We start from the raw sequence: 27523 nt of genomic DNA on the forward strand, positions 1-27523 counted from the left end.
GGACAATAGCCCCACATCCTCCTGGTGGGGGCTCCTTACTGATAGGACAATAGCCCCACATCCTCCTGGTGGGGGCTCCTTACTGATAGGACAATAGCCCCACATCCTCCTGGTGGGGGCTCCTTACTGATAGGACAATAGCCCCACGTCCTCCTGGTGGGGGGCTCCTTACTGGCAGGTCCTCCTGGTGGGGGCTCCTTACTGGCAGGTCAGTCAATAGGATACAATGGCATTGACAACACACAAAATGTGTGCGGGGAGATTTAATTGGCATAACTACTAAATTCAAATTGTGGCGAAAATGGGGTAAAAAAGTCAGACAGAATGAACCAATACAAAGTTTCTGCTTGATAGATATGTTGGTTGTGCTAAATTAGGTTTCCCCATGATAACCGTCTACGTTCTGTTGTGACACCACGGCAGTCTTCACGATTTCACAAGTCACATTTTCATTATTGCTAATCATCATCATGACATTAAAACATTACAATATTACATTATAATAATAACGCATAATTACAAACAACAACAGTCAACCCAAAATAACTGTTTATTCATTAAAATAATTATTTATAACAGAAACGATGCACAGGGAAAAAACGAATACTTTTATAATAATGAAAAAGGTAAGTGCAACAATAAATTAAAGATGGAATGCCGTAATGTATGTACTTTTTCTGTTTTGTATGAGTGTATGTTAAAATATTTAAATACGTCTTCCCTGTGTATTTTGGGTTTCGTCCTGAAAGCCTTTGGGTCAAAAGGCCCAAACGAAATACACCGCCGTAAGCCCTCTCCCATTATCATACAACAGCTGTGGGCGAGGCTTAAGCTCAGGTGGGTGGTGCTACGTTGAAAACCAGGTACACTTAATGAACTGGTGGTGTAGCCACATTAAAAAAATAGTACCTGATCATGTTTTAGGTGTGTGTGTGTGGGGTGGGTGGGGGAGGGGGGATCACAGCACTCCATCTTTAAATATTCACGCCCACACGTCGATGACGTCACCGTCCTCCATGTCGAGCTGGGAGGGGGTCTGGCTGTGGGTGATGGTGGTTCCGTCGAAGCAGAAGACCACCTTGGGCCGGCGCTTGGTGTCGGCGTACGTGCTGGAAATGTACTGGCAGAGCACGGAGCCCAGGGCTGTGTCCTGGCCAAACACACAGAGGGAACCAAAGGCAACGTTATTATGTCCCAAACAAACCCAGTGGTGGATTATTTTTATAACTTAACAGTATCAATCAATATAAAAATACTCTGTTACAAGTAAAAACTAAAAAGTACAGAATTAAAAATGTAAAAGTAGATAAGTATTGTTATCTAAATGTATCAAGTTTTAAAATGTATAAACATCCTTTGAAAATAGCAGATCTACAAGCTCGCAATGTGTCGCTTCGTGGCACATTGTGAGCTTGTAGATCTGCTATTTTCAAATGGCCGAAATGTATATAGGGCTGAAGTGGTTAATGTTTGTTCTGTAATAATAATCACAATCTACAAAGTAACTAGTAACTAAAGTTTTAAAATAATAATTACGTAAAATGTTTTACACACTCTGTGCAGGGAGTAGGTCTGTGCTGCACTCCTCTCCTTGTTCTGAATCCTGATGCTGATGATCCCATTGTCGTTCTCATCCGCCTCTTTATTCTCCTCTTCGATTATCACACAGTCTAGTACGGAGTGAAAGAAAACAGGCGAGATGAAGATGAGCTGTGAACTGAAGCCTCCATTTACAGACTTTTTCAGGCTTTAGTTAAGTTAAGAGAGAGATGAGGCCAATTACATATTGTATGAAATTGTGTCACAGATGAAACATTCTCATAGATTTCATAGATAGCTTCATAGGCTAGTCTGTTTGGAGGTAGTAGAAAACTTTTAAGCATGTTGCGCTCGGCTAAAGGATAACTTGCATCTATGAGTCATTACATTGTCAAAATTGGTCTACATTTTTCCAAGTCCAAAGAATAGCAAAAACAGTAGGTCTACAAGCTGTGTCGAGATCTGCAATGTTCCATAATAGGTCGCACAAGAAGTATACAGTATAGGGCTTAAGTGGTTAAGACAGCACTATGTAACCTTCCTCTTCTACCCTGGATTTGAACCCAGTTTCCTGGTGCTGACAGTTTTACCATTGCAAAAACCGGGCCCCCTAGCTGTGGAATGCCCTGCCTATTAATCTAAGACTTGCTAAATCTGTGTCATGTTTTAAATCCCTTCTGAAAACCCATCTTTATGTTAAGGTCTTCTCTTAAATTCCCTTTGCTTATCTTATTCAATTCTTTCTTCATGTGTATGCCTTCATTTTGTGTTTGCTGTTTTTTTTGTGTTTGCTTGTTTCTTTTTACTGATATCTTGTTGTAGCTGTGACCCCATAGTTTGTTATTGTCTCCACCAGGCCGAAGGCATGGGGAGAGAGTATGTTTTGCACTCCGTCCGTCCGTCCGTGTGTGTGTGTGTGTGTGTGTGTGTGTGTGTGTGTGTCCGTCCGTGAACAGCTAATCTCGGCCACCGTTAACCCGCTCGATGCCAAATTTTGCACACACACTCCCTGGATGCCAACGATGAACCTCTGCCCCAAACATTCCAGAACGGCCTGTTATAGCGCCACCAGGAGGCCGCTTTGTGCAAAACAGGTTTTTGCACAGCACACCTACAGATTTTGTCCAAACATCACGCAAATTGGTACACAGTCTCTCTAGAGCCATTCAACCAAACCGGTCTTTCAGATTTCTCACACTCCATCCTGATTGGTTAAGATTGGCTTCCAAAGTTCACAGGAGTGCTCAGTTTCAAACAAAATGCTGCAAATCATGAACACATCGCGTGATTTCCGTGAAATTGTGCACCCACATTCCCACTAGGCAGAGGACAAAATGCCACATGAACAATTTCAACTCAGCCTCAAGGTGGCGCTATAACTGGCCGAAAAGTGTTTTTACCTCTAACTGCACGGATCTGTGGATAACCTGGTGGAGCACTGGAGACCTGTGCCCAGAAGGGCACTTTTTCTAGTTATGTTGTTGTTTTTACCCTGTTCTGTAAAGCACGTTGTGACCATGTCTAGAAATGTGCTATATAACAACCTGTTCTGTAGTAAAGCACTTTGTGACCATGTCTAGAAATGTGCTATATAACAACCTGTTCTGTAAAGCACTTTGTGACCATGTCTTGAAATGTGCTATATAAATAAATGCATTATCATTACCAGGAGGTATGATATCATACAGATAAGACAAAATAAATAAAGAAAGTTGACATAGTGCCACTTAAACATGTCTGAAAAACAGACGAGTGTGGCGTGTGTGTGTGTGTGTGTGTGTGTGGGGGGGGGGGTCTCGGAACTTGTGCCGTATTGTACAAATGTACATGACCCACCTATGATGTCGGCGATGCCGAGGCTGAGCTCATTGGCTGAGGAGTCCGTGGGCAGTTCTCTCTCCTTCCTCAGCAAAAGGATACGGGAGGGCGGGACTTTGATCTTGATGGACAGCTCTTCCACTGCCTTGCTCAACGGCGCAGACTGAAAGCGTAAAGAGAGTGTTAATAAAGCACCAAGAGTGCTGTAAGTGAGAAAACTCACTCTTCTCTATATCGTCACGTTCGGGCAGAAACCTCCGATCTCCATATTCTAACTTTTTGTGTTTTGGACTTTTTTCATAAATTAACACCCTCCTTGATGCGAAAGTATCAAAAGTAGCAGATCCACAAGCTAGAGATATGGCGCGACGAGTTTGTGGATCTGCTACGTTTGCCTTTTTTTTTTCGGAATCCTGAAAAGTAACCGTTTTGGAGTGTAAATTCTGCCTCAAATTCGAGCGTGGGTTTTGGGGTACGCTCACGTCGGCAAGTGATCGCAAACAGCTGTTCATTGCGTAATTTCAGTCGTTTCGTTGATAAATGTGACGGCTGAAATCAATCTGGCACGCCCTATGAAATCAAGCCTCGCCCTCGTACTTTGTAGGATATTGATTTAACCCAAGGCAGCCAGAAACGCATTATCGACGTTTATGCCGTGATCACTGATTGATGAATGAATGGCATGCATAAACATAAATGCATAGCCTACTGGATGAATGAGGATGATGAAGGCTGGTGTTCCTGTGAAGATATCACCTGTATCCTGCAGACCGGCACAGGTTTGGAGAATGTGGTTTCTATCCTTAACTCAGCCCGTTGTACATAACACCAGACATAGCCTATACTATAGCTTATCTAAGTTTGGAGACCTCACTGTCCATGACTAGATTTAAACAGCGGCGCCGCTGGACCCGACTCCCGAAAATGCTCTCCCATAAGCAGATGATCTGCATGGACCTGCAATTTATCTGAATGACTGTTAAAGAACTTTAATTAGGTGAACGATTAACAGATGATCTGCATGGACCTGCAATTTATCTGAATGACTGTTAAAGAACTTTAATTAGGTGAACGATTAATTAGGTGAACGATTAAAGGACAACTTTAGTTTTTTTCAACCAGGGTTCATGTTTTAGGTTGTTATTAGAGAAAGTAAAAGATGAGTGTTAAAACATTTTCATTTGCTGCTTTCTTTAGTTTTAGGGATTTTAGCCGTTTTTGACAGGGGGGCAGGGGCATTCGAGCATGGGGCTAAATATGTATTCTTTTACAAAACTTTATAGCGATTTATTTTTTTATTATTTATTATAGTCCTACTAGACCGCAAGAAATTACATCTGGCCACAAAAGATCACAGGATCTACTGAATGTGAAGGTAGCCTACTGGGGGGAAGCCACACTGTGTGTCATAGGCTCAATATGTCAGTTTGACACATTCAGTAGATCCTGTGATCTTTTGTGGCCAGATGTAATTTATTGGGGTCTAGTAGACTATAGTAAATAATAAAAAAAGAAATCGCTATGACATTTTGTAAAGAAATACATATTTAGCCCCATGCTCGAATGCCCCCGCCCCCCTGTCAAAAACAGCTAAAATCCCTAAAACGAAAGAAAGCAGCAAATGAAAAAAAATTACACTCACCTTTTACTTTCTCTAATGACAACCTAAAACATGAATCTTGGTTGAAAAAAACTAAAGTTGTCCTTTAAGCACCTATAACTTAGCCTATAATTATCATTGCAAAGAGGCAGGCTATATGCACTTGGATATAAAAAAGGCGCGCGTGTCCAACTCCATTTATAGGCGTCTCATCTCCCGCTGCTGTACCGCGGTCAAAATCATCTCGCAGACTCGTACATACTGTATGCACTCGCCGCTCACATGTTTTAACAGAGCCATGCAGTAAAGCACCGTTTGATTAAGAATCAAACGATTAAGCATCAAAGCATTGGATGGTAGTTAGAGAGAGAAGATGAAGTGGAGTAGAAGTAAACGTATTGGAAATTGGAAATACTCAAGTAAAGTACAAATACCTCAGAATTGTACTTAAAGTAAAGTAGGCCTACTTAAGTGAATGTGCTTAGTTACTTTAGTTTCCACCACTGGGAGAAAGGCTCTACGTCCTTCCGGTGGGGGTCACTCATTGGAAGGGCGAGTCAGAATACAACAGCGGTGACAAAATGCAGAAATTTGTGTGGGGAGGGAATAATTTGCATAACTAAATTGGGGAGAAAACGGGGCCCAAATAACAATTCACACACTTTGTGCAAGTTCAAGCTCAACCTCATGTACAAAGTGTGTAAGCAAAGACGACGTGTCATCATGGCATCAGTGACTTACAGACGGCACCGTGATTTTGTGCAGGACAGAGCGCCAGCGGAACTTCAGAGTGATCTCCCTGTCGTCATCTTCGTCGTCGAGGTGGATGCTCCCCATGGTCGGCGTGGAGGGGGAGCTGCCGTGTCGCCTGGCTCTTTTCAGCGGCGACGTGAGGAGGCGGGACCCCAACACGTTCAGCTTTCTGTTCATCTCGCTGACATGCACAGACAAGAGGGAGCAACATAGGGACGGGGGGGACCACTGATTATTAGCCAGATTATTATCTTAACCCATTTTGGGCGGGAACCCCATTTGGTGTTAGCATTATGTTATGCTTTAGCTATTGAAAAATAGCAGATCTACAAGCTCATAGCTTGTAGGTCTGCTATTTTTGAGAAATACTGACTGACTGACATAGAAACATAGCTTTTTCAGAAACCTGTCAGGATGTAGAAGACATTTTTAGAATCTGATCTCAGGTCAAAATGGGTTAATGTGCAACATTGTTTTCTCACTCAACAGTAAACAAACATAGTACAAACAAGTGTGTATCTGCACATTTTGAAAGATACAATTTAATGACAAATATTACATGAGAGGCAAATACAAGCTCACAAAACTTGTAGCTATTTTCACAATATTTGTCTGTGGAAAAGAGTCAAACTAAATGCAATGACTAAAATTCCAAGTGCTTCTCAGCACCCTAACCCTAAACCAGTTCAAATACGATTAATTAAGAAAGGTTAGCCTATAGTGGTCCTATCAGTGGTCCGGGCATCCCCAGGGGTCCCTGGGGAGGTTCAAGGGGGTGTAAAGCTAAATTATTAAATTTGTTTTCTAAATTTGTATCCCAAGATTTTGTAACCCAGTTTTCTTTTTCACCCAGTGCCAATTATCTAATGTAATCCTGGGCGCTACACTTCCTCTGCCAACCTGGGGGGGCAGTGGACTGACCTCATGCCTCCTTCTATGCATGAGGAGTCCAAGCTGCTTCTTTTCACCCGACAGAGGGGAATTTCCCCGGCCGTAAAGCTAAATTATGTATGATGGCATAAATTTCAGTAAACCCTATTTCCGAATTTGGCTATTCGAAAATAGACGACGTACAAGCTTTGATACATAACTCTGATCTACAAAGCTCACAATGCAATACAAGCTTACAGTGTTTAGATCAGCATTTCAGCAGAAAATCACTCTTGAGTTGTGTGAAGTGAGGGGCGCTCTTATACATCATCACATTCCGTGCTCAGCCAATCAAATCATCACATTCTGTGGTACACAACTACATACTGTACAGACACACAAAGCAGGGCATAGGAGGGGATACTAGTGCCCCTCAACAATGGTGAAACATTTGAAATAATCTTGAAAGATTTAACAATTCACAAATCTTATAGTGGTCCCTGGTACAAAATATGTTTCTGGGTTTTTTCAAATAAGGGGTCTGTGGCCAGAATCATCAATTAGGGGGTCCTTGACATGAAAATGTTAAAGAGAAACACTGCTATAAATATTCGGCTTGGCATATCTTGGCTCCGACATTGCTCCTTCGGACATTATCTACACAGGTTGCAAGTTCCTCTTATTTTGTACCAAATCACAGCAGAATGTATGTAAAGGCACTTCATACAGTGCAGGTCTTTCACATTGACCTAATTTATAGTGAGCACATGTCCAGTTTAGAAATTTGGGGAAGAGAAGCTGTGTTGCATGCAGTGGTGGAAAGTAACTAACTACATTTACTTAAGTACTGTACTTATTAAGTACAAATTTGAGGCATTAGTACGTTACGTGATTATTTCCAATACTTTTTTACTACACTACATCTATATTATATGTATTATTTGAAGAAAGGTCTGTTGATCTTCCAGGATAACTATGTAGTTTGGCATAAAACATACTAGTGTGGGTTCCATGTGTATTTGGGTCTTCATGTGAACGGCCCATGACAGTGTTCAGCTACGACACATCTGTGGCTTTAAGCCCGGTTAAAGCAGAACTATGCAACTCTTCTCTTCTGAGAAGTGGGTTGTAGGTGGACAGCGGGTTGACTCTGGTCTGCGCCTCCCTCCGCTCAGAGCTTACATGGATGACATTACAACGTTGACCACCACCAACGTTCCATGCACCAGGAGGCTGCTCAGAAAGACCACCAACGTTCCATGCACCAGGAGGCTGCTCAGAAAGCTGGAAGAGAACATCAGTTGGGCCCGTATGAAGATCAAACCATCCAAGTCACGAAGCATCTCAATCGTGAAGGGAGTGCTCTCTGACCTGAAATTCTTCATCGGAGAAGACCCAATCCCAACAGTGTCTGAGCAGCCTGTAAAAAGCCTTGGCAGGTGGTATGCAAGTCTGAAGGACAAAGACCAGGTGCAACAATTGCGTAAGGACATCAGCAGTGGCCTACAGTCCATTGACAACACCCAACTGCCTGGAAAGCTAAAGGCCTGGTGCTTGCAGTTTGGACTCCTAGCCCGGATGTTGTGGCCCCTCACAGTTTATGAGGTACCAATCTCAACTGTGGAGAAGTTGGAAAGAACAGTCACAGGCTACATCAAGAAATGGCTTGGAGTTCCACGATGCCTTACCACCATAGGCCTCTACGGAGATAGCATCCTCAAGCTGCCCCTCACCAGTCTCACAGAGGAGTTCAAGTGTGCAAAAACAAGACTCCAGATGACACTGAATTAATCTAGAGACCCAGTGGTGAGCAACAATGCACCAAGCTTAGCAACTGGGCTCAAATGGAGACCAGCTAAAGCAGTGGAGGAAGCAACAGCAGCCCTCAAACATGCTGACATTGTGGGCTATGTCCAGCAAGGAAGAGGAGTCCTTGGGCTAACAGCCACCCCCCCAGCCTGGAGTAAGGCCACAGCACCAGAACGGCGGAAAATGTTGGTGGAGGAAGTACGCCACCAGGAGGAGGCTGCACGGTGGGCCAAGGCAGTCTCGCTTGGCAAACAGGGACAGTGGACGAGATGGGACAGTGTGGAGAAGAGGGAGATCAGCTGGAAGGACATGTGGGCCATGGAAGCGAGACAATTGAGCTTTTCCATCAGAGCTACATATACGATGTCCTTCCAACACCAGTTAACCTTCACCAGTGGTTTGGTGAAGACCCGGCATGTGCCCTATGTTCCACGCCAGCCACCCTCAGGCACATTCTCACAGGGTGCAAAACCAGTCTCACCCACGGACGTTATACATGGCGTCACAACCAAGTCCTAAAGGTCCTTGCATCCACCCTGGAGGACAAAAGAGCTGCCACCAAGGCACCAACTCTCTACCACCACCAGCATCCAACCACCAACGGGCAACTACCTTTGTCCGGGAGGGGGCTAAGGTGACCAGGAGCTGCTCCACACCATCTGAGCGAGGCCAGCTACGCTTAGCCCGTGACTGGAAGATTCTGGCTGATATTGGCCGACAGCTGGTTTTTCCTCGAGAGATTACTACAACCACCCTGAGACCTGACCTGGTGCTCTGGTCCCATTCTCAAAAAAAGGTGTACATCATCGAACTCACAGTACCCTGGGAGGACGCAGTGGATGAGGCTTATGAACTCACAGTACCCTGGGAGGACGCAGTGGATGAGGCTTATGAGCGAAAACACCTCCGTTATGCCGAGCTTGCTGCTGAAGCACAACACCGCGGCTGGAGCGCTGAGGTCCGCCCAGTAGAGGTGGGATGCAGAGGGTTTGTGGCAAGATCTACTACCAGACTGTTTGCAGACCTGGGAGTCAGGCCAGAACCAGCGCTCAGCCATCAAAGCTTTATCGGAGGCAGCCGAAAGAAGCAGCCAGTGGCTTTTCATGAGGAGGAAAGACCCTTGCTGGGCACCGAAGTAGCAAGCCAGGAGGTATGCGGTGAGCTTTGGCTTGACTCAGGGAATAGGACGCCCCTGCCATGCATAGTCCCACGAGAAGTTTGCCATGCATGGATTAACGCAAGCTCAGGTCTGATCAGCCTGTAGCTGGCCACCTTGGGGAGGGTGTATAGTGTTAGGGTCGAAACATCCCAAGATCCAAGGATACACTACTGATGATGCGTATCCAGCTCCCACCATTCACCACCACTCATCACCAAGACGGCAGGATGACATCAAGACATTCTACCATTCATCACGACGACACTCTTAGGTATGTGCTTGCACAAAGGAATTTACATCTTATCCTGTGTTTGATAAACTGCCCTGGATTTGAACCCGGCAAGTGCTGAAATCGTTACCATTGAGCTAATAGAGCCTTGCCTGCTTGCTCGGAGATAAATTTAATCTTGTGCCAGATCCTGTGAGACATGACCTCTGACACGATCTAAATTCCTCAATAGAAGAGACAAGATACAACCACCCCAATTGTATATGTTGTATTATTGCATACTCATACAAATTGGACATTTTTATTAATTAAAAAAAAGTTACATAGAGGGGCTATAACCTCCATAATTTACAAACTCATACGCGCTCTTATCATCCTACATACATCACGATATGATGATGTATGATGATCATACATCGGCCAATCAAATCATCACATTCCGTGCTACAAACACATTCTGTACTCAAACACACCTACACACAAAGCTGTGCATAGGAGGGGCTAGCGTAGTCAAAATATATAAAACCGAGTTACTTCCTTGGCCTATTGCTGACCAGCGGCAGTTTGTGAGATTAGCCACGGACGACGAAGAGACAAACGCACAGAGACAGACCAGAACTATTTCTAGACAGCTCACCTCCTACCGAGCCACTGCGTATAAACAAACAAGATGGTGTCTAATAACGGCATGGCTTCCCTCCCTGTGGATCTGTCTGAGATTAACCCTGGACACTGGACAGACAAAAAGACAGGCAAAAAAGACAAGGACCCTCTTCTAGACAGCTCACCTTACCACAGAGCCTAGCTGTAAAAATGTCTGTGCACAACGTGAAGATGAAAATCCCACAGCGAGCCCAATAAACAACAAAGACAAACACAGGGGGCAGACATACATACACACAAAGCCGCACGTTGGAGCGGTTATCACCACTCAAAAACATAATACAAGCCTAAACTGGAACTGAATGCTGAAAATCCGCACGGCATCGGATGTGAGATTACATCCAGTGTGGTTTGATTCCACGAGTCCTTGCCCTGATTCTACATTGTGCAGCGGAACAACTGGTTGGCGGTTTGCAATGACATCCCCCACCGGTCAAACTGGACAGTAGATTTCAATGGCAGACACACACTGTAGTATTTTACATACATGGCTTTTTTCATTAACCTCGTTTGGAAAGATAAAACAAAAAGACTGAAGATCTACTGAAGAATAAGCTAAATAGTACATTTTATTTTGCAAGCCATAATAGTAAAACTATGATTTACATGTACACTTATGACATATCCTGGTCACAGAAACCCTCAATCCTTTCAGCACATTTGACCTCAATGAGCATATTCAACCATACCGTACGGATAGTGGATGGGCCTACATGATACATTGACTATGCCATTGGCCTAGGTTACACAGAGACACTAGTAACATAAATAAATAAATCAATACAATGGATTTCAAATACTGAGCCGATTCTGATCCTTTACGCATTATATTTATGTGTTCACTATTCTTTATGGTGAAGTGGGATCCTCAATCAAGAAGTGCTGAAAGAATTCCTGCGTCTTCCGCTTTTCCGCCAGGTCCTGCTTTGTAGGGGACCTCAAAAGCAAAGGAGCAACTATGGCGGCCAAAATGGTGACATCGAGTCGATTTAATGGAGAGTTTTCCAACAGCTTGCAGAGAAAGGCAGCTAAATAGCTGAACACATCCTTATGGGGCCACGGCAACATGGAGATAACCGTCTTACACTCGCTGACATTAGAGCAGCACTCGAGGCACTGCTGATAGAAGGAGTAGGGTACCACAGGAACCGGGAGGGCGTCTAGGAAGAGAAGCAAAGCCTCAGCTACCGAGTGGTTACTGCCAGGGAGAGAATCGGGTACGCCTGTGTCAAGGCTATCCCTTATTTCCTGAAATTCCCGGCGGAGCCCAGGCTGCTGAAAGAGGTCCTCCTGGTTGATGGCACTGCGAAGCAAGTGGTCCACCATTGTCCTGATTTCTTTAGGAATAGCCGGAGGCTTGTTGGTGATCGTCGCGCTTTCGTCCGCTGACGACTCGCTCAGTTTGAGGATGGTCTCTCGAGGCACGAGCTGGATGGGCTCCTTCAGCTGGCACAGAGTGTGGATGGAGCTGCCGTAGCAGCTGGGCAGGTAGCTGCCGGACACGGTGATGAAGTAGTCCTGTCCCCTTTCCAAGTGGAGCACAAGGACATCATCGATCTCCTGACGGCCCGAGTTGAGCTCGGGAGCCGTTGACCGGTTGACAAAGACCTCCAGGTCGATGTCCATGCGACCACCCTGAGCGATGAAGCCCTTGTGCGGAGTGGCAGTGAGCCAGGGCTTGCAGTAGACGGGCTCATCTAGCTTATGGATGAACTCGAACTGACACGGGACTTGCCCATTGTTGTGCAATCTCAGCGTCTCCACCTGGTGCTGCATGTATTTCACATCCTTAAAGTGGAACTCTTGCTTGGACAATGTTATGGACGGAGTGCTCTCCGCCTCCATCTTGTCTATGGCGCGTACAATCTCTTCAAAGGTCTTTTTGTGGGCCTCTTCGTCCACTACCTTGATCCCAATCTCCAGCAGGGAGCTGACTGGCTTGTGATCACTGGCTTTCAGGGTCATGTGGCTCTGGTACTGCAGTTGTCTGATGTTCTTGCCTCGCCACAGGATCCGATCACACCAGGCAGGCACCCGACATTTCTCACTTGTGTCCCACTGGTCAGAGCCTGTGTTGTATTTGTAGGTGGGCTGGAAGTCAATTGCACCCTCAGCGAAACCGATAAATGCGGCCTCCTCATCGATCTGCCTCTTCAGCTGGTCATAGTTATGCAGCGTTTCAAAGTCCTTCTTAGTGATTAGATTCTTCACATGTTTGACATCAAGGTCACCAATTCTGTAGTTGAGGTCCCCAACCCACAGGACTACATTGTGCTTCATGATGGGGAGGGGGGCCCGCATGGGGTCTAGAGGGTGAAATTGGAGACGGCTGCAAATGTCCTTGTAGTCTTGGTTGCGTCTCTCACACTCGATGTGGGCCGATAGGTGCGAGTTGACCACACAGATGTTGGAGTTGTGAAAGCGAAAGCGTATCGCCACCGCTCCCTTGTTCCCCATTCTGCCCATGATGCCGGTGCCCACGGACTCGGCCTCCACTTCGGAGATGAACTTGGCGTGTTCCTTCTTTGCGTAGAACAGCAGCATCATGCCGACCAGACGGACCAGTTTCACCAAAACATACTTGGCTTCTGGGTGTAGAGCCTCGAATACCGCCGTCATCCACTCCGGCTCTCTGGGCGTGTCGTTGAAAAAGAAAGCCGCTTTGCTTAGGTCCAGCTCCTGGAAACCTACACCGTACATGTCGGGGGGGACAGGGCTGCAGCCGAGCCAAGGACGGAGGCTTTCCCTTGGAGACTGGCCGTTCACATTGTAAGTACCGAGGAAGAAACTGAAGTTCTCCAGGTACGTGTAGCCGTCTTCCTTCTTCTGCAGCTCACATCTGATGAGGTGGTTGCGAAATCCACTAAACTGTGGCATGCCCAGCATTTGGGCTTTAGACGGTGCGTGGATGGCCGGTGTGTCGTTGGACGAGCGCACCATGTTGTCCCTGCCTTCAGGATTCCCTTTGCCTGGGCTCTCCGGCTCGGACTGCTTTGCCCCACTGTCAGCACAGATGCACTCCTCTACTGATCCCTTTTTGTCCGTCCTCGATGGTTTTCCTGTTTTCCGGTGTTTATTCATTTTTGTCATAGTTGCCCCGAGGGGAGCAAGGGCCTGTTTTACAACTCTTTTGCAGAGCCACTCAAACATCGGTACCTGCGAGGGAGACTTGCAGACATCACTCCAGGCCCGGTTGACTTCACTGAGAAAGAGGCGTGAATGGGAACCACAGGGGAGTTTAAGCTCCAGCCCCTCCTTCCGGATGTGTACTCTTAACCTGGTGTCAGCACCCACGACCTCTAGTTCATCTGGTGGCGACGCCTCCACAACAGCAAATTCATAGGATATCGGAATGATGTCCTCGAGTGACACATCAGTGACCATCCTCCTGTGGTTGCACGCAAAAGGCCTGTGGGGAAGAGGGGAAATAGAGAGTCTTTTCTTTCATCATCAGATAAACATTGTCTGTAACTTACCACACCTGGTGTGAATGAGCACCTTCCACAAGACAACGGTTTTCTCTCGAGTGCCTCACACCCGCACACCTGCCGTGACTCTTTTTATTCCTTCGGCATTACATCACTCTGTTAAGCCCACACCCTCTCATTTGACAGGCATGTATAATAGCCAATAGGGGAGTTTGGACTGGGTTGTGTTATGACAATACTGATGACGTCAGTTTTGCCCAAATATGGAGGCACGGTGGGACGATGGATCTGAGATGATGCTATTGCAGGCGCTGGAGTGGCACAGGGCAAATGTCGCAGCCCACCACCGCAGAGACTATGGTGGGCCTCAGGCTTGACCAAACGTCACATGCTCATCCGAAGACTGAGGTGGGTCCCTGTTAGGTGCTGGAAGCAGATTGTGGCTCTCCTACTGGCAGCAGTCAGGCATTTCTCTGGTAGTGTGTTTGGCACGGTTATCTCCTTCCATGGACTGCACTGCAACAGGCAAGGTCTGGCTTGTCAGTGACTGGAAGGATTGAGCGTAACATGTCTGTTGAGCTTAGTTCAGTTGAGCTTAGTTCTGTTGAGCTTAGTTCTGTTGAGCTTAGTTCTGTTGATCTTAGGTCGATGGCACGAGATTCGAAAGTTGAAAAGTTCAGTTCATTCTTTTTTTTATTAAAATAGGTGATCGCCAAGCCCACAACAACACTGCAGCATGACATGATGTTGAGAGCTTGTAGATCTGCTATGCTTCAAAGCCATGTGCTTGAGCTCCACGATTCACTGACTCAATATTTAACCCCCACCCCGGGCCCTGTTGTGGAAGCTTTGAATTTGTCTCCGTTATAGGCGTAGATTCCGTAGAACCTTCGAAAAAACTATTGACAGCCCTAGTGTGTTGCTGTATTCCAATTGGAGCTATTGGTCTGACCTGTGAGTGTGTGAGTGAGTGAGTGAGTGAGTGAGTGAGTGAGTGAGTGAGTGAGTGAGTGAGTGAGTGTGTGAGTGAGTGAGTGAGTGAGTGAGTGAGTGAGTGTGTGTGGTTGGCTGCGTTTGTACAGCTTTCTCAGCCAACCCATTGTTAGGTTGGCTGAGTACCTGCTATCAAAATACCTGCTATAAGAGTCAACTGCAACTACAGCCAGTGTTGTTACATTGGGAAAGGTTTGTAGCTAAGCTATCACCTTTCAAGACTCGTTCAGGAATGGGAGTTTGATAGCATTGGCTAAGTTTCATCGTTCAAGTGCTACATTGTCCAACTAGATCTTCAGGGTCTTTCAGGCCAAGGACCGACCCCTTAGCAGAGAGACCTGAAGCAGGGACCCTCACGACCTTTATAGATACAGTTGATTCACTGTTTTGTAGCACTGTATCACTGTGTTTTATTTTAGTTTTTTTGTTTACACCAAACCTCTTTGTCGAAAATAGCCTATCCAAACTTGTAGATCGGCTATTTTTGGCGGAATGCTCCCACCTGAAGGGGTCCAAGTGTAAAATGTAAAAAGAAAAATTCTACCACACGTAGATTCAAATTTGGTCATGTAAATCAAGGACATCTTTTTGGGTCACAGGCTCAAAGGTTTGGGAACCACTGCCCAAGATCACTGGGAATATCCAAAAGAATCAACTCCAGCAGAATGCTCCAACTCACCTAACCTTCCGCCGACTGGAGCGTGTGGACCGTGTGGAGGGACTCCCTATGGGCGGTGGTGGAGAGGGCGAGCGGATGATAGTGTCTAACACCTTCTGCCTGCAAAACACGAGAGAGAGAGAGAGAGAGAGAGAGTAGACGCATTGTGAGTACCGGTATGTAGATCGGCTATTTTCACGACCAATTTGCGACACTCTTGTGGGGCATTAATTTACGAAAACATAAACATACGTGGTTCAACATTAAAATTTAATTGACCCCCATAACTCTGAGTGTTTCCAGTGAGCCGACATGCAACACCCTGACTCTATGTGACCAGAATGGAAGAGAGCCTTCATCAGTATCATCGGTAACCGGTGTGTGCATAGAGCCCAGTGAAAAGACCAACTACTCACGGTTGGATGGTGACCTTCTGCGGTGCATCCTCGTCCTCCGAGTCGGTGCTGAGGACAGAGCTGTCCAGCTGGGCCGTGGGCTCAGGCAGCACCACATGCTCCGTAAGCTTAGCTACAGCATTCAATCAACAAGTTATCAACCCATTAAACCGGGAAAGCATCTGTGTCATTTTAGACTTTATAGCTGTGTGTGTGTGTGTGGCTTAGTAGTCATTTTTTTGAGGAAAAGGAAAAATTGTGTTCATAATAATGCGTGAAACAGTTGGGGAAGTACTGATTTAGAATGCATTTGTAGTATAGAATTGTTTCAGTCGCTCACGCGCACACACAGACACAGACAGACACACACACACACACACACACACACACCTGTAGTGTCAGTATTAACCAGCGTAGCAGCGGGTCTCTTGTTGAGATTCAAGCACTTGAACACCTGGAGATGAGAACAGTCTACGATAAGACTCACATAAAAAGTAAAAAACACAAAATCAATTATGACAACGTGTGATGTAGTGATTGTCATAGTAGTGCATTTCAGCAATAGGGACTCTGTCAGTCAGGAATACCGAGTGTTCTAGGCCTAACAACAATAGGGACTCTGTCAGTCAGGAATACCGAGTGTTCTAGGCCTAACACTAGTATGCATTTCAACAATAGGGACTCTGTCAGTCAGGAATACCGAGTGTTCTAGGCCTAACAACAATAGGGACTCTATCAGTCAGGAACACTGAGTGTTCTAGGCCTAACAATAGTATGCATTTCAACAATAGGGACTCTGTCAGTCAGGAACACAGAGTGTTCTAGGCCTAACAATAGTATGCATTTCAACAATAGGGACTCTATCAGTCAGGAACACCGAGTGTTCTAGGCCTAACAACAATAGGGACTCTGTCAGTCAGGAACACAGAGTGTTCTAGGCCTAACAATAGTATGCATTTCAACAATAGGGACTCTGTCAGTCAGGAACACAGAGTGTTCTAGGCCTAACAATAGTATGCATTTCAACAATAGGGACTCTGTCAGTCAGGAACACCGAGTGTTCTAGGCCTAGAATACTGTACAGTATGTACAGTATTAAAAAAAAATTACATTTTGATGCTGCTATATAAATATTTGAGGTTTTTCAGAAAACTTCCGGTCTGGATTTAGAAGGCGTTTTTAGAATCTGCCTCAGTCCAAAATGGACTGAGGCTCCGTTGTGTGCGTCAAAAAACAAACCGGGGCAATTTGAATGCAGTCACGCAACGCGGGCAGTGGGGCCACCCTTCATTGATTAAAAAGGGAACATTCCCTGATGGTGACGGAGACGCGACGCTGACGCGCCTGGTGGAACCCTGGTGTGCTGAATAAATAATGGGCCTTGATATGAACAAGGTTGAGAACCACTAGTCTAGACGTTCAATGATGCAACGGGCTGTTCCCATGTTTGTATTTCCTGAACAAAAACATCTATGTTTAGCTTTTCTGTGTGAGATGATACATACTTTTGAGGTTTGTTTTGAGCCTTTGCCATTTCACAAAGCTTTCTTAGCCGCTAATCGAACACAGTCTTTTACCTTGTTGGAATATATGGGCACCGGGGCGCTAGCAGAAAGGTCAACCATGCGACGGCGTTTGGGCGGGGCCATCACTGGAGCCGTCTCCACGTCGCTGTCACTGTTGACCTCCACATCACTGTCAGGCATCTGAGGGAGATAATAAGTTATAACTATAGGGTCATGCCAATATCCAACATTACATAATGCAGTTCTGCATTTATTTACCGTATGCATTTATGTATTTATTTATCTATTCATCATCATTATTATTATTTTTTATATAAAAATGCCATTTGAAGTAGGACGAAGACTCTGGATCTTCATAAAGGATGTTGAAATGTAATAAAAACATGCAGTACCAGGGTTTCATAATGTCATGGTCATCGATAGGTAATTGGTAAACATTGTGAAATTTGATGTATAGTACAACAACAAATTTCACAATGTTTAAAACGGCAAAATCGAGAAAACGGCAAAACGGCACAATCGAGAAAACGGCAAAATCGAGAAAACGGCACAATCGAGAAAACGGCACAATCGAGAAAACGGCAAAATCGAGAAAACGGCAAAACGGCACAATCGAGAAAACGGCCCTACAATATTGACTCAGTCAGTGAGAAATTCTCATAGTTTTAGGCCTGGCCCCAGCAACAAAGAAAAGAAAAACAACAACAAAAGTTCTGCCACAATAATCGTATTGTGGAGATTTTAATTTATTGTGAAAATTGTCCTGTCATACACTTGGATGAATTGGCTTTTGTTGAGCTGCAAATTCAGTAACAACACTTAAAGACATAGTGAAGTGAAAAATACAGGAATTTGATTTTGTAATTTCACTCTGAAACGGAAAGCTTTTCAGAAGGTCGCATCTCTCCAGGGTATTAGACATAGATCTGCTACAATGTAGCGGATGCACTACATGCACGACACATGCAGTTTGTTTGTTTACAAAGTCGCAGAAAAGCTTGTGGCTTATTTCTAACCTATAATGTTTTCAGATACATATTTTAGCGTGCGTACGTTTAAATCGAGTAATACACTGTCTGGATGTAGTAGTTGTAAGTAGTAGTTCTGTGAACAGAAGCAGCTGTGTTTGGACGGACGTAAGTAATTAAAATTGTATTTTTATGGATACTCGATATAAAAATACACAACAATGGAAATGTTCCCATTGTTTTGCCATCCATTGTTAGGTACGCCCATATGATGACCACGGATATGGTCTAAAAGTGCGAAAACCTTATTTTTCATTTCACTAGGATTAAACCCACTACTTGATAAAACAGACCTGTAAAGAACACATTGCATTAAAGGGATTGTGACATTTAAAACACATTTTTGTAGATTTTTTGGCTTTTCTTGACATCAATTTCACCAAAAAAAACGAAGTTTGAACATTCAGTGTATTCTCTGCTGTCTGGACTTTTGTGAATAATTATGCAAAAATGTCTCATCTGGTTGGACGGCAGGCATATACGTAGATCCCTGCTAAACCTCTGCCCCCTCCCCTCTGCTCCCTGCCTACCCTCTCTTCTCCGCCCCTCTCCTCTCCGCTTCCTCATTGTGACCGCGACTTTGTTTCTTTGTAATACTTACTAATAATGGCTTCTAGAGAAAAATCAATCTGCTCTGTTGTTGGCTGTGTCAATCAACACAAGTCCTTACACTGGATACCAACTGGCCTAGATGACTCTTTTATTTTTGACGGTGACGTTCCTACTAAGTTGTCAAAGAAGCGCATCTTGGGTTGACAGGAAAGGGGGAATTACCGACATCTACAGGCTAAAATAATGTGTTTTTCCATGGCTTCTCAGGATGCAGATTACACATACACAAAAACTCCTGGCAAGAAATACTGGAGTGGACTTTTAACCGTCTTCCTGCCATTGCCGAAGCCCTTCGGCAATTGAAGCATTAATTTGATATTAACGCTTGCTGCCATTGCCGAAGCCCTTCGGCAATTGCGCTTTTATAGTGCATATGATTGATCATGCCATAATGCTACTCACGTTAGCCGGTTAGCTAGCAGTGATGTTAGCACTGCACTGGATCGTTCATATTAATTCACCGTCGCCATAAGAATCCATTCTATCCGTTTCTTTCAATCGCCTGTATCTCCTATTCCTTGTCCCAGATGGCATTTTTGGTCAAAACAGCGTTTCTTTGACGGCACGAGCCGACGTTGTGGAGTGCTAAAATGTACCGGCATGATTCGATCATGTAAACAAAGGTTGTCTTGGCAACGTAAAGCTGGCAGGGATAAGCTCACTTCCGGTTGAGGCAAAATGTGGCTTTTCAAAATAAGAGCTCAAATTAAAAAAATGCTGGCATGAATTAGGTCCTAATTTCTCAATAAATGGCAGCAGTAAAAGGGTTAATGTTGTTAAAATTATGTTATAAATAATGTCAGAATACCTTTAATAGCAACTTAAAGTATACTACAATCAACTGAATGCTTGTGACCTGTGTTATTTTGCACCTTATGACTTTTCTCATGTACATACCTGATGCTATCTACCAATGCGTTACCACTTTCACACCTTGTGCTTCATTTACAGTATGTAAATCTATGCTTTATGTGTGCGCATAGATCTTAGAGTATATATGAATAGAGACGGCACCGGATTCCTCCTCCCATCCACTTGCATTAAGTTGCTCAAAAGCACATGAGGCGATTTCACTCCTCCTTCCGTGTAGGAACAGAGTGCATTCTGGGATGGATTTGCCCCAAACACATGAACGCGCTGCCGTTGACTATCATGCGTAAGCGATAAAGCGGAAGTGGAGTCTACTCGCCACTTCCATTTCGTCTTTACAGTCGCACACATTTATCCTAATATAAACAGAAAACATCTAGGCATATATAGCTTGTTGCTTAGCAGAAAAGGAAATAAAAAAATAAGCTCTAAAGATATTTAAAAATATATTTTCGTGAACGGAAATGGCAGCTTCCTTACTCAGCTCATGGGGGCTATAGTCCCAGAATCTATATAGCATTCGGAGAGTGTGGAATAGTTGTCTGACTACGCGAGACTACTTCACTGCCCATGGCATGTACCCGTCTAACTACTTCAAAATAGTTAAAAAACCCTTTACCTTGTCTGAATATGTGGGCGCCGGGGCGATTGCTGGAGGTTTAATACCACGCCGGCTGCGTTTTGGTGAGCGAATCACAGGGACAAACTCCACGTCACTGTCACTATCAGATATCTGAGAGAGAGAAAATAAAATGAAGACAAATTCATGCTTTATCGCATATTGGTGCTGTGCATCGGAAATGGCAGACCCACAACAGAGCATGCATCTCAAATGATTGCAACAAAGAGCCAAGATTAATTTAATAGTACTGGATTCTTTGTTTTGTTTTTTGTTTTTGAATGATTAAAATGGAACAATAGACTTTCTCAAATTACTTTTTGTAACAAGCACCATTAATATGACACTGTGGGGGAAAAAACTGACTGACTGAGTCAATATTGTAGGGCTGGGCGATAAACATTGTGAAATTTGATGTTGTACTATACAACATCAAATTTCACAATGTTTACCAATATTACCTATCGATGACCATGACATTATGAAACCCTGGTACTGCATGTTTTTATTACATTTCAACATCCTTTATGAAGATCCAGAGTCTTCGTCCTACTTCAAATGGCATTTATATATAAAGAATAATAATAATGATGATGAATAGATAAATAAATACATAAATGCATACGGTAAATAAATGCAGAACTGCATTATGTAATGTTGGATATTGGCATGACCCTATAGTTATAACTTATTATCTCCCTCAGATGCCTGACAGTGATGTAAGCTCTAAAGATAAAAATATATTTTCGTGAACGGAAATGGCAGCTTCCTTACTCAGCTCGTGGGGGCTATAGTCCCAGAATCTATATAGCATTCGGAGATTGTGGAATAGTTGTCTGGCTACGCGAGACTACTTCACTGCCCATGTACCCGTCTAACTACTTCAAAGTAGTTAAAAAACCCTTTACCTTGTCTGAATATGTGGGTGCCCGGGCGATTGCTGGACGTTTAATACCACGCCGGCTGCGTTTTGGTGAGCTAATCACAGGGACAAAGTCCACGTCACTGTCACTATCAGACATCTGAGAGAGAGAAAATAAAATGAAGACAAATTCATGCTTTATCGCATATTGGTGCTGTGCATCGGAAATGGCAGACCCACAACAGAGAATGCATCTCAAATGATTGCAACAAAGAGCCAAGATGAATTTATAGTACTGGATTCTTTGTTTTGTTTTTTAATGATGAAATGGAACAATAAACTTTCTCAAATTACTTTTTGTAACAAGCACCATCAATATGACAGGAAAAATCTAGGGGTTACGTATGTAACCAAAGTTCTATAACAGCGAGCAAGACCGCTCACTATGGGAGTTGGCGCCCCCTGGCGTAAACACAGAAGCATTCAAATAAACTCACAGACTTTTAGGCTGGGACTTTAGACGTGATGACGTTGACAAGTTTATTGTTCCCTTTGGCTTCTAATATTAAAGACTCTGCTAGAAACTTAGGTGTCTTCTTTGATAGCCACATGAATTTCAAGTTTCACGTAAAGAAGGTCACCCAGTCCTGTTTTTTTCCACTTACGTAACATCTCTAAAATAAAACCACTCCTCTCCACTCAAGACTTAGAAAAATGAATTCATGCTTTCATCTCTTCCCGACTCGACTACTGTAATGGACTATATACCTCCCTCTCCGCGTCATCTATTCATCAACTACAATTAATTCAGAACACAGCCGCCAGGATTCTTACAAACACCAATCGCAGATCACATATCACACCGGTGCTCGCTTCACTTCACTGGTTACCCATTAAATCCAGAATCAACTTCAAAATAATTCTTACCACTTATAAGGCGTTACATGGGCTGGCCCCACCCTACATCTCAGACCTTCTGCTCCCAAAACAAAACACAAGATCACTCCGGTCCTCAGACAAGGGCCTACTGAAAATTCCGGCGACGAAACGGGTAACCAAGGGCGACCGGGCATTTGCCGTAGCTGCTCCCACATTGTGGAATGCCCTCCCCCTTTTCATAAAGAATGCAGAGTCTGTTGACATTTTTAAGAAGTCACTGAAAACTTATTTATTTCGTTTGTATTTTGAGCTGTGATTTGTTGCTTTTAATTGATTGTTTTTTACCTGTTGTACAGCATTTGTAACTGTTGTTTTGATAAGTGCTTTATAAATAAAATTTACTTACTTACTTACTTACTTACAACCCCGCCCGCCGGGTGCACCTTATAACCGTGCCTCAACGTCTACGTCTCCATTCGATAACAATTGTTCTCTTCTCAAGCAATCAAGAAGGGAATCTTGGTGAGCGGTCTTGCTCGCTGTTATAGAACTTTGGTTACATACGTAACGCCTAGTTCTAGTAATCAGCATCGCAAGACCGCTCACTATGGGAGACTTCATTAACTCCCTTATTGTCATCACAAAGTCTGGACCCCTAGGGCAGATATGTACACCTTGACAGTACTAAAGGCCCTGCCTTTGTCCAAGAGATCCTGGAGGAACGACAGAACGACCCTTACTGGTGCTTGAAACGGCACAACTTGAGCCGGTGAACACCAGCCTTGGACTCAGTGACAGTCCGAACGGAAGGACCAGATATTCGTATATCTGTCCCTTGAAGCCGAACCGCAGGAATCTTCTGTGTGGTGGGTAGATGGGAATGTGGAAATACGCGTCTCTGAGATCGAGAGTTGTATACCAGTTCCCTCGACGCATCATGCGCAGCAGAGCCTTGCTCGTGAGCATTTTGAAGCGAAACGCTTTCAAATAGCCGTTCAGAGCACGTAGGTCTAGAATGGGCCGCATGCCCCCCCTTTCTTCTTCACGAGAAAGTAGCAGGAGTAAAACCCGGTGTTGCTCTGCTCCATGGGCACCACACGTATAGCCTTCTTCTCCAACAGAGACGTTATCTCGCCCTGGAGAACCTCGGCTGCCTGACCACTCGCTTGCGAGAACAGAACGTTCCCACAAGTGGGAGGTCTTCTGGCAAACTGTAGTTTGTAACCCTTCGAGATGGTGTTCAACACCCAAGGATGAACACCACAACGATTCCACTCCTGTAGACACAGCGCCAGAGGGGTTGAAGCCAGCTCCGAACCTTTTTGTGGTAGAGCGGCGCCCCTTACGGTCAGAACCCGGGCCTGGGGCCTCTGTCCTGCAATATGGACCTGGGGCTCTGGAGCTGTGTCCACGGCAGTTACACTTGCATTTCGGCCGACAGCCACGGGCCCCTTCGAGGGCCCGGGCTGCTGGCCCATTCCCTTGAGTTTCAAGTGACGATTCAAAAGACCGGTTTTCAGTAGAGAACACTGCTTTATTAAGAAAAGTGGTGGCACAGAAAACACCGGAGAGACATTTATTTTCAAAAAACAAGTCCTCTTTCCGTCTACACCAAGAGCGTCCGGCATGAGGCCCGTGGCCACTATGCTGCGCTTCAGAGAAACTCGGGGAAGGGTGGGGGAGACAGTGTCCGATGTCTCCCCGTGGGGCAGGTCCGGTTATTTCGCCTTCCCGCCAGGTGGCCCTCCTTTCCTGGCCCCGTTGCGGAGGCCGCCGGCCGGAGAAGCCGAGGGGCGCCTGGGCATGTCGGTCTTCTTGCGGTTGCGAGGTGGGCGGGAAGATGAGGACGCCGCTGACGGAGCCCTCTGAGCGACGGGGACCTTGAAGGCGCTCCTCCTGGACCTGGAACGATCGTCCCTGTCCTTGGTGCGCTCGTAGGTCGGCCTGTAGGGTTGAGCCTGCTTGGGCCGTGCTCCAGACGCCGGGAGACAGGCGCCGATGACCTCCGTGTCAGTCTTCGTCTGTCCATCACGGGAGCGCATCTCCTCGAGCATGGACGCGAAGAGTGTCGAAGTGGAGACTTTCTGTTTCAAAGGAGTACGTCCCACTTTGGGGGACAGCTCCAGCCACCTGGCCCTCTCGAGGACTAGAAGTCTCGCCATGGTTCCGCCCACCATCTCCGCCTGGGCCTGAGTGAGACGGAGGAGCTCAAGGTGCAGGCGCCTCAACTCAGCCATGTGGTCGGGGGTAGGCTCGTCTCCCGCTTCCAACAGGACATGAGACGCTGACCCTTGCAGAAGGGACGTGGCGTTCAGTGCTCTGGCCGCAGTCGAGGCGCACTTGTAGGCAGCCTTATTAATTTTGGAGTCGTCCTTGTCCGCAGGCAAGGAGAAGTCCGGGTCCACGTGGAAGACATTGGGGTTGACACCCATGAGCCAGCCGGCAAAGGACTTGTCCATTGGAGGCATGGCCTCGAGGCCTGCCTGCCGTTGTCCCGCACAGTCCAGCAGCTTCATGCCTCCGCCCAGGGAGGTGGAAGCTGAGTAAGGCTGTCCCCAGGACATCATGAGGGATTTCAGGAACCCGTCATCGAGGGGGATCTCAGCCTTGGTCTGGGACTTCGCTGGGTTGCCCTGAATCCTCTTGCGAAACTGTTCGCATAGGGTGTCCTTAGCCACCGGAGGTTCAAGACTGGCCGGCCAGACCAGACCACAGCGGATCGTGGCCTTGAACAGATCGACTATGTCAGTGTTGTCATAGTGGAGCAGCTGGAGCCGTTGGAGCTGCAGCGGTGTCGGCCGGTGCAACTTCAGCAGCAACTGGTGCTGTAATGGGGGCGGCGACGACGGCCGCTTGAGCGGCCTTGACGACTGGAGGCGGCTCTGCCACCTCGGCGTCGCTCTCGTTGCTGCTCTCTTCATCACCCTCCTCCTCGTCAGAGGTGTAGGAGGATGCTGAGTCCTGAGATGAGGACTCCCCGGAGTCCATCTCAGCGTCGTCCTCTCTGAGAGCCTGCACCAAGCCTGCGTTGTCATCCGCAAGAATGACAACGTCAGGGGCGTCGGGGAGTGCAGTGTCCATGTCAGCGGACCACTGCCTGGCTCCTTGTTTCAGAGCGGTGTTGTAGGCCCTCTGTGCAATAGATGTTGCAATGGCGTGGGCCGCCTCCTCAGGAGTGGCCCCACGCTGTCTATCTGCATCGTAGGCCTCCTGTGCTGCAGCCCGGGCTGCCTCACCGGGGGTCGGGGCTCCTATGAAGAGGCTTGGAGAGTAGCGGTTAGGGTCAGCTGCCTCCCTTATATATATATATATATATATTCACAGGCATCTGTGTGAAGCTTGAGGACCTCTGAGCATGTGCGGCACTACAAGTCTTACACTAAATGCGTTCGGGAAACCCAGCCAATATCTGGGTTTGGCTGTCTCTTTTTACTTTTTAACAAACCAACATCCTCTAAAGTCTCCATTCTATGATGTGGCCTACAATTTGATCTGTACACACCTACACCGCAGTTTGCAGTTCTATCATATTGCATAGTTACAAATCTTATTTGTCTCTCAAAGGGCACCTACGGACGGCTGCAATTCGAAACTGGCCCCCGTAAAATCTGAATCCCCCAACCACCCTTGTTCCCCCTCACTGTATGTTTCTTTTCACTTTTTACCTCCTATGATGATTTATTTTTGACTATATAGTTGTGTATATTCGTACGACTCCGAATGTTTTGATGAATTGAAAATGGTGGGCCCTATTGTAAACAAGTGTAATGCTTTATGGTGTCGTCCAGTCACTGTTAACAGTTTTTGTATTGAGTTGTACTGTAATTCTGCAAACTGTTAATAAATCAATCAATCAGAAATTTACTTTGCAGTAAAGTCATTATTGTACAGTTCTTCAATTGGACATTGATTGTGTTCTGATATGGCTTAAAAAAAACTATCCCAAAACTATTAATAGTTGCCAACCCAGGGCTGTTAGTGTTTGTTCAGTAACAGTTAGGGTCACCATGTCTCTCCAGACTTCAGTTCTTTAGTAAACAGAAAATATATTTTCAGAAGTAAGCTAACCTTACATAGCTCTAATCATTAGAGCTATGGTTAGCTTACTTCTGAAAATATATTTAACGCATTAGAGTCTAATGCGTTAGATGCAACACATTAGAGCTAGTAATACGTTAGGTTAGGCTACATGTGTGCTTGTCTTGTTTATCGACTCCTAGTATGTTTTGTTTGATCCTAGCCCCTCTCGGAACCCCCTGGGTCAGCCCAATCCGAACCGAACCGGGCTGTGCGTTACTTTTTTTCGTATGGGAATGTCGGAACGCGGACATAAATATGCTCGTTAACATCGTATCTGCGGCGTTTGACGGCCTTTTTTTGTTTGAGTTATTCTGAAAAGTCCTGAAAGAGAGCAGACAGGCCTTATCCACACTCCACAGTGTTTATGTTTTATTTATGTCCGCGTACCAGGTGGCAGGGTAGAGCTGGAACAGGACCCCATGGTCTGGGTCTAAAAAATGTCAGAAACTTCAGTACCATTGGGTTCTGCTTGTAGGGCTAGTTTGATCCCAAAACTGAGCGGGTGGCACTACAAATTTGGAGCTGATAGTTCCCTCTCCTGATTTGGTGAAATGAAATGGGTAACACACCTGAAAATGTATTTTCTCTGCAGTTTACTAAAGGGGACTGAACAAGCACTATTAGAAATTATTATAAAATCAGAATAGATCTTTAACTTTTGTTTTAGCCAAAATACCACTCACTAGCGCTAGACAAAAGTTTCGAATGTGACTCATGACACGTCGTGTTGACTCGTGTAACCAAACTGTACACCCTCAGAGTTACACTGTCACTGTAGATTGTGGACCCGGAGAGTGGAGATTAAAACAATGAATGAGAGAACCATGTTATTAAACGGTGACCGCGGTCTGTGGTCTATTCATATCAAACCCTAGACTCCCGAACAGTACGAATAAGGCTGATCAGCACTTGACGTCCAAGTCGTTGCTGGAAACTACTATACATTATGTTATGTATGTTATACATCGTTATATGGCTGCTGTACAAATATCAATAAAATAACAAATATAAACCAAACAACTTAAAATAAAGACTCACGGTCGGTCAGACGTAAGGTTATAGTTTTGTCCTGTGCAGGTCATAAAAGCGTCGCGCGAATACTTTATTTATCAAAGCTTTGTTTACTATTCTTC

General features: G+C 45.4%; 2 protein-coding genes across 3 annotated transcripts; both read right to left on the bottom strand.

Moving 5' to 3' along the window:
- Positions 1 to 598: 598 nt before the first annotated feature.
- nfatc2ip (nuclear factor of activated T cells 2 interacting protein) lies at positions 599 to 27523 on the bottom strand. 2 transcript variants are annotated; one of them, XM_083779702.1, is made up of 11 exons: positions 27429 to 27523; positions 21478 to 21591; positions 20570 to 20683; positions 17492 to 17620; positions 16305 to 16368; positions 15936 to 16047; positions 15541 to 15639; positions 5699 to 5891; positions 3376 to 3520; positions 1555 to 1670; positions 599 to 1150 (listed from the first exon to the last, which is right to left on the bottom strand). In XM_083779702.1, exons 2-11 carry the CDS (start codon positions 21589 to 21591, stop codon positions 983 to 985), a joined length of 1254 nt encoding a protein of 417 aa, XP_083635828.1. In that variant the 5' UTR covers positions 27429 to 27523; the 3' UTR covers positions 599 to 982. The 2 variants fall into 2 exon arrangements, with proteins under 2 accessions (XP_083635828.1, XP_083635829.1); XM_083779703.1 differs by lacking the exons at positions 17492 to 17620; positions 20570 to 20683.
- Positions 11290 to 13824, bottom strand: LOC310869547 (type II inositol 1,4,5-trisphosphate 5-phosphatase-like; the record flags this gene model as incomplete). The annotated part of the gene is made up of 1 exon (XM_083780361.1): positions 11290 to 13824. The coding sequence occupies one exon, from the start codon at positions 13822 to 13824 to the stop codon at positions 11290 to 11292; it is 2535 nt and encodes an 844-aa protein (XP_083636487.1).

The sequence above is a fragment of the Protomyctophum parallelum genome (assembly GCF_964188405.1).
Source record: "Protomyctophum parallelum genome assembly, chromosome: 13".
Classification (NCBI taxonomy): Eukaryota; Metazoa; Chordata; class Actinopteri; order Myctophiformes; family Myctophidae; genus Protomyctophum; species Protomyctophum parallelum.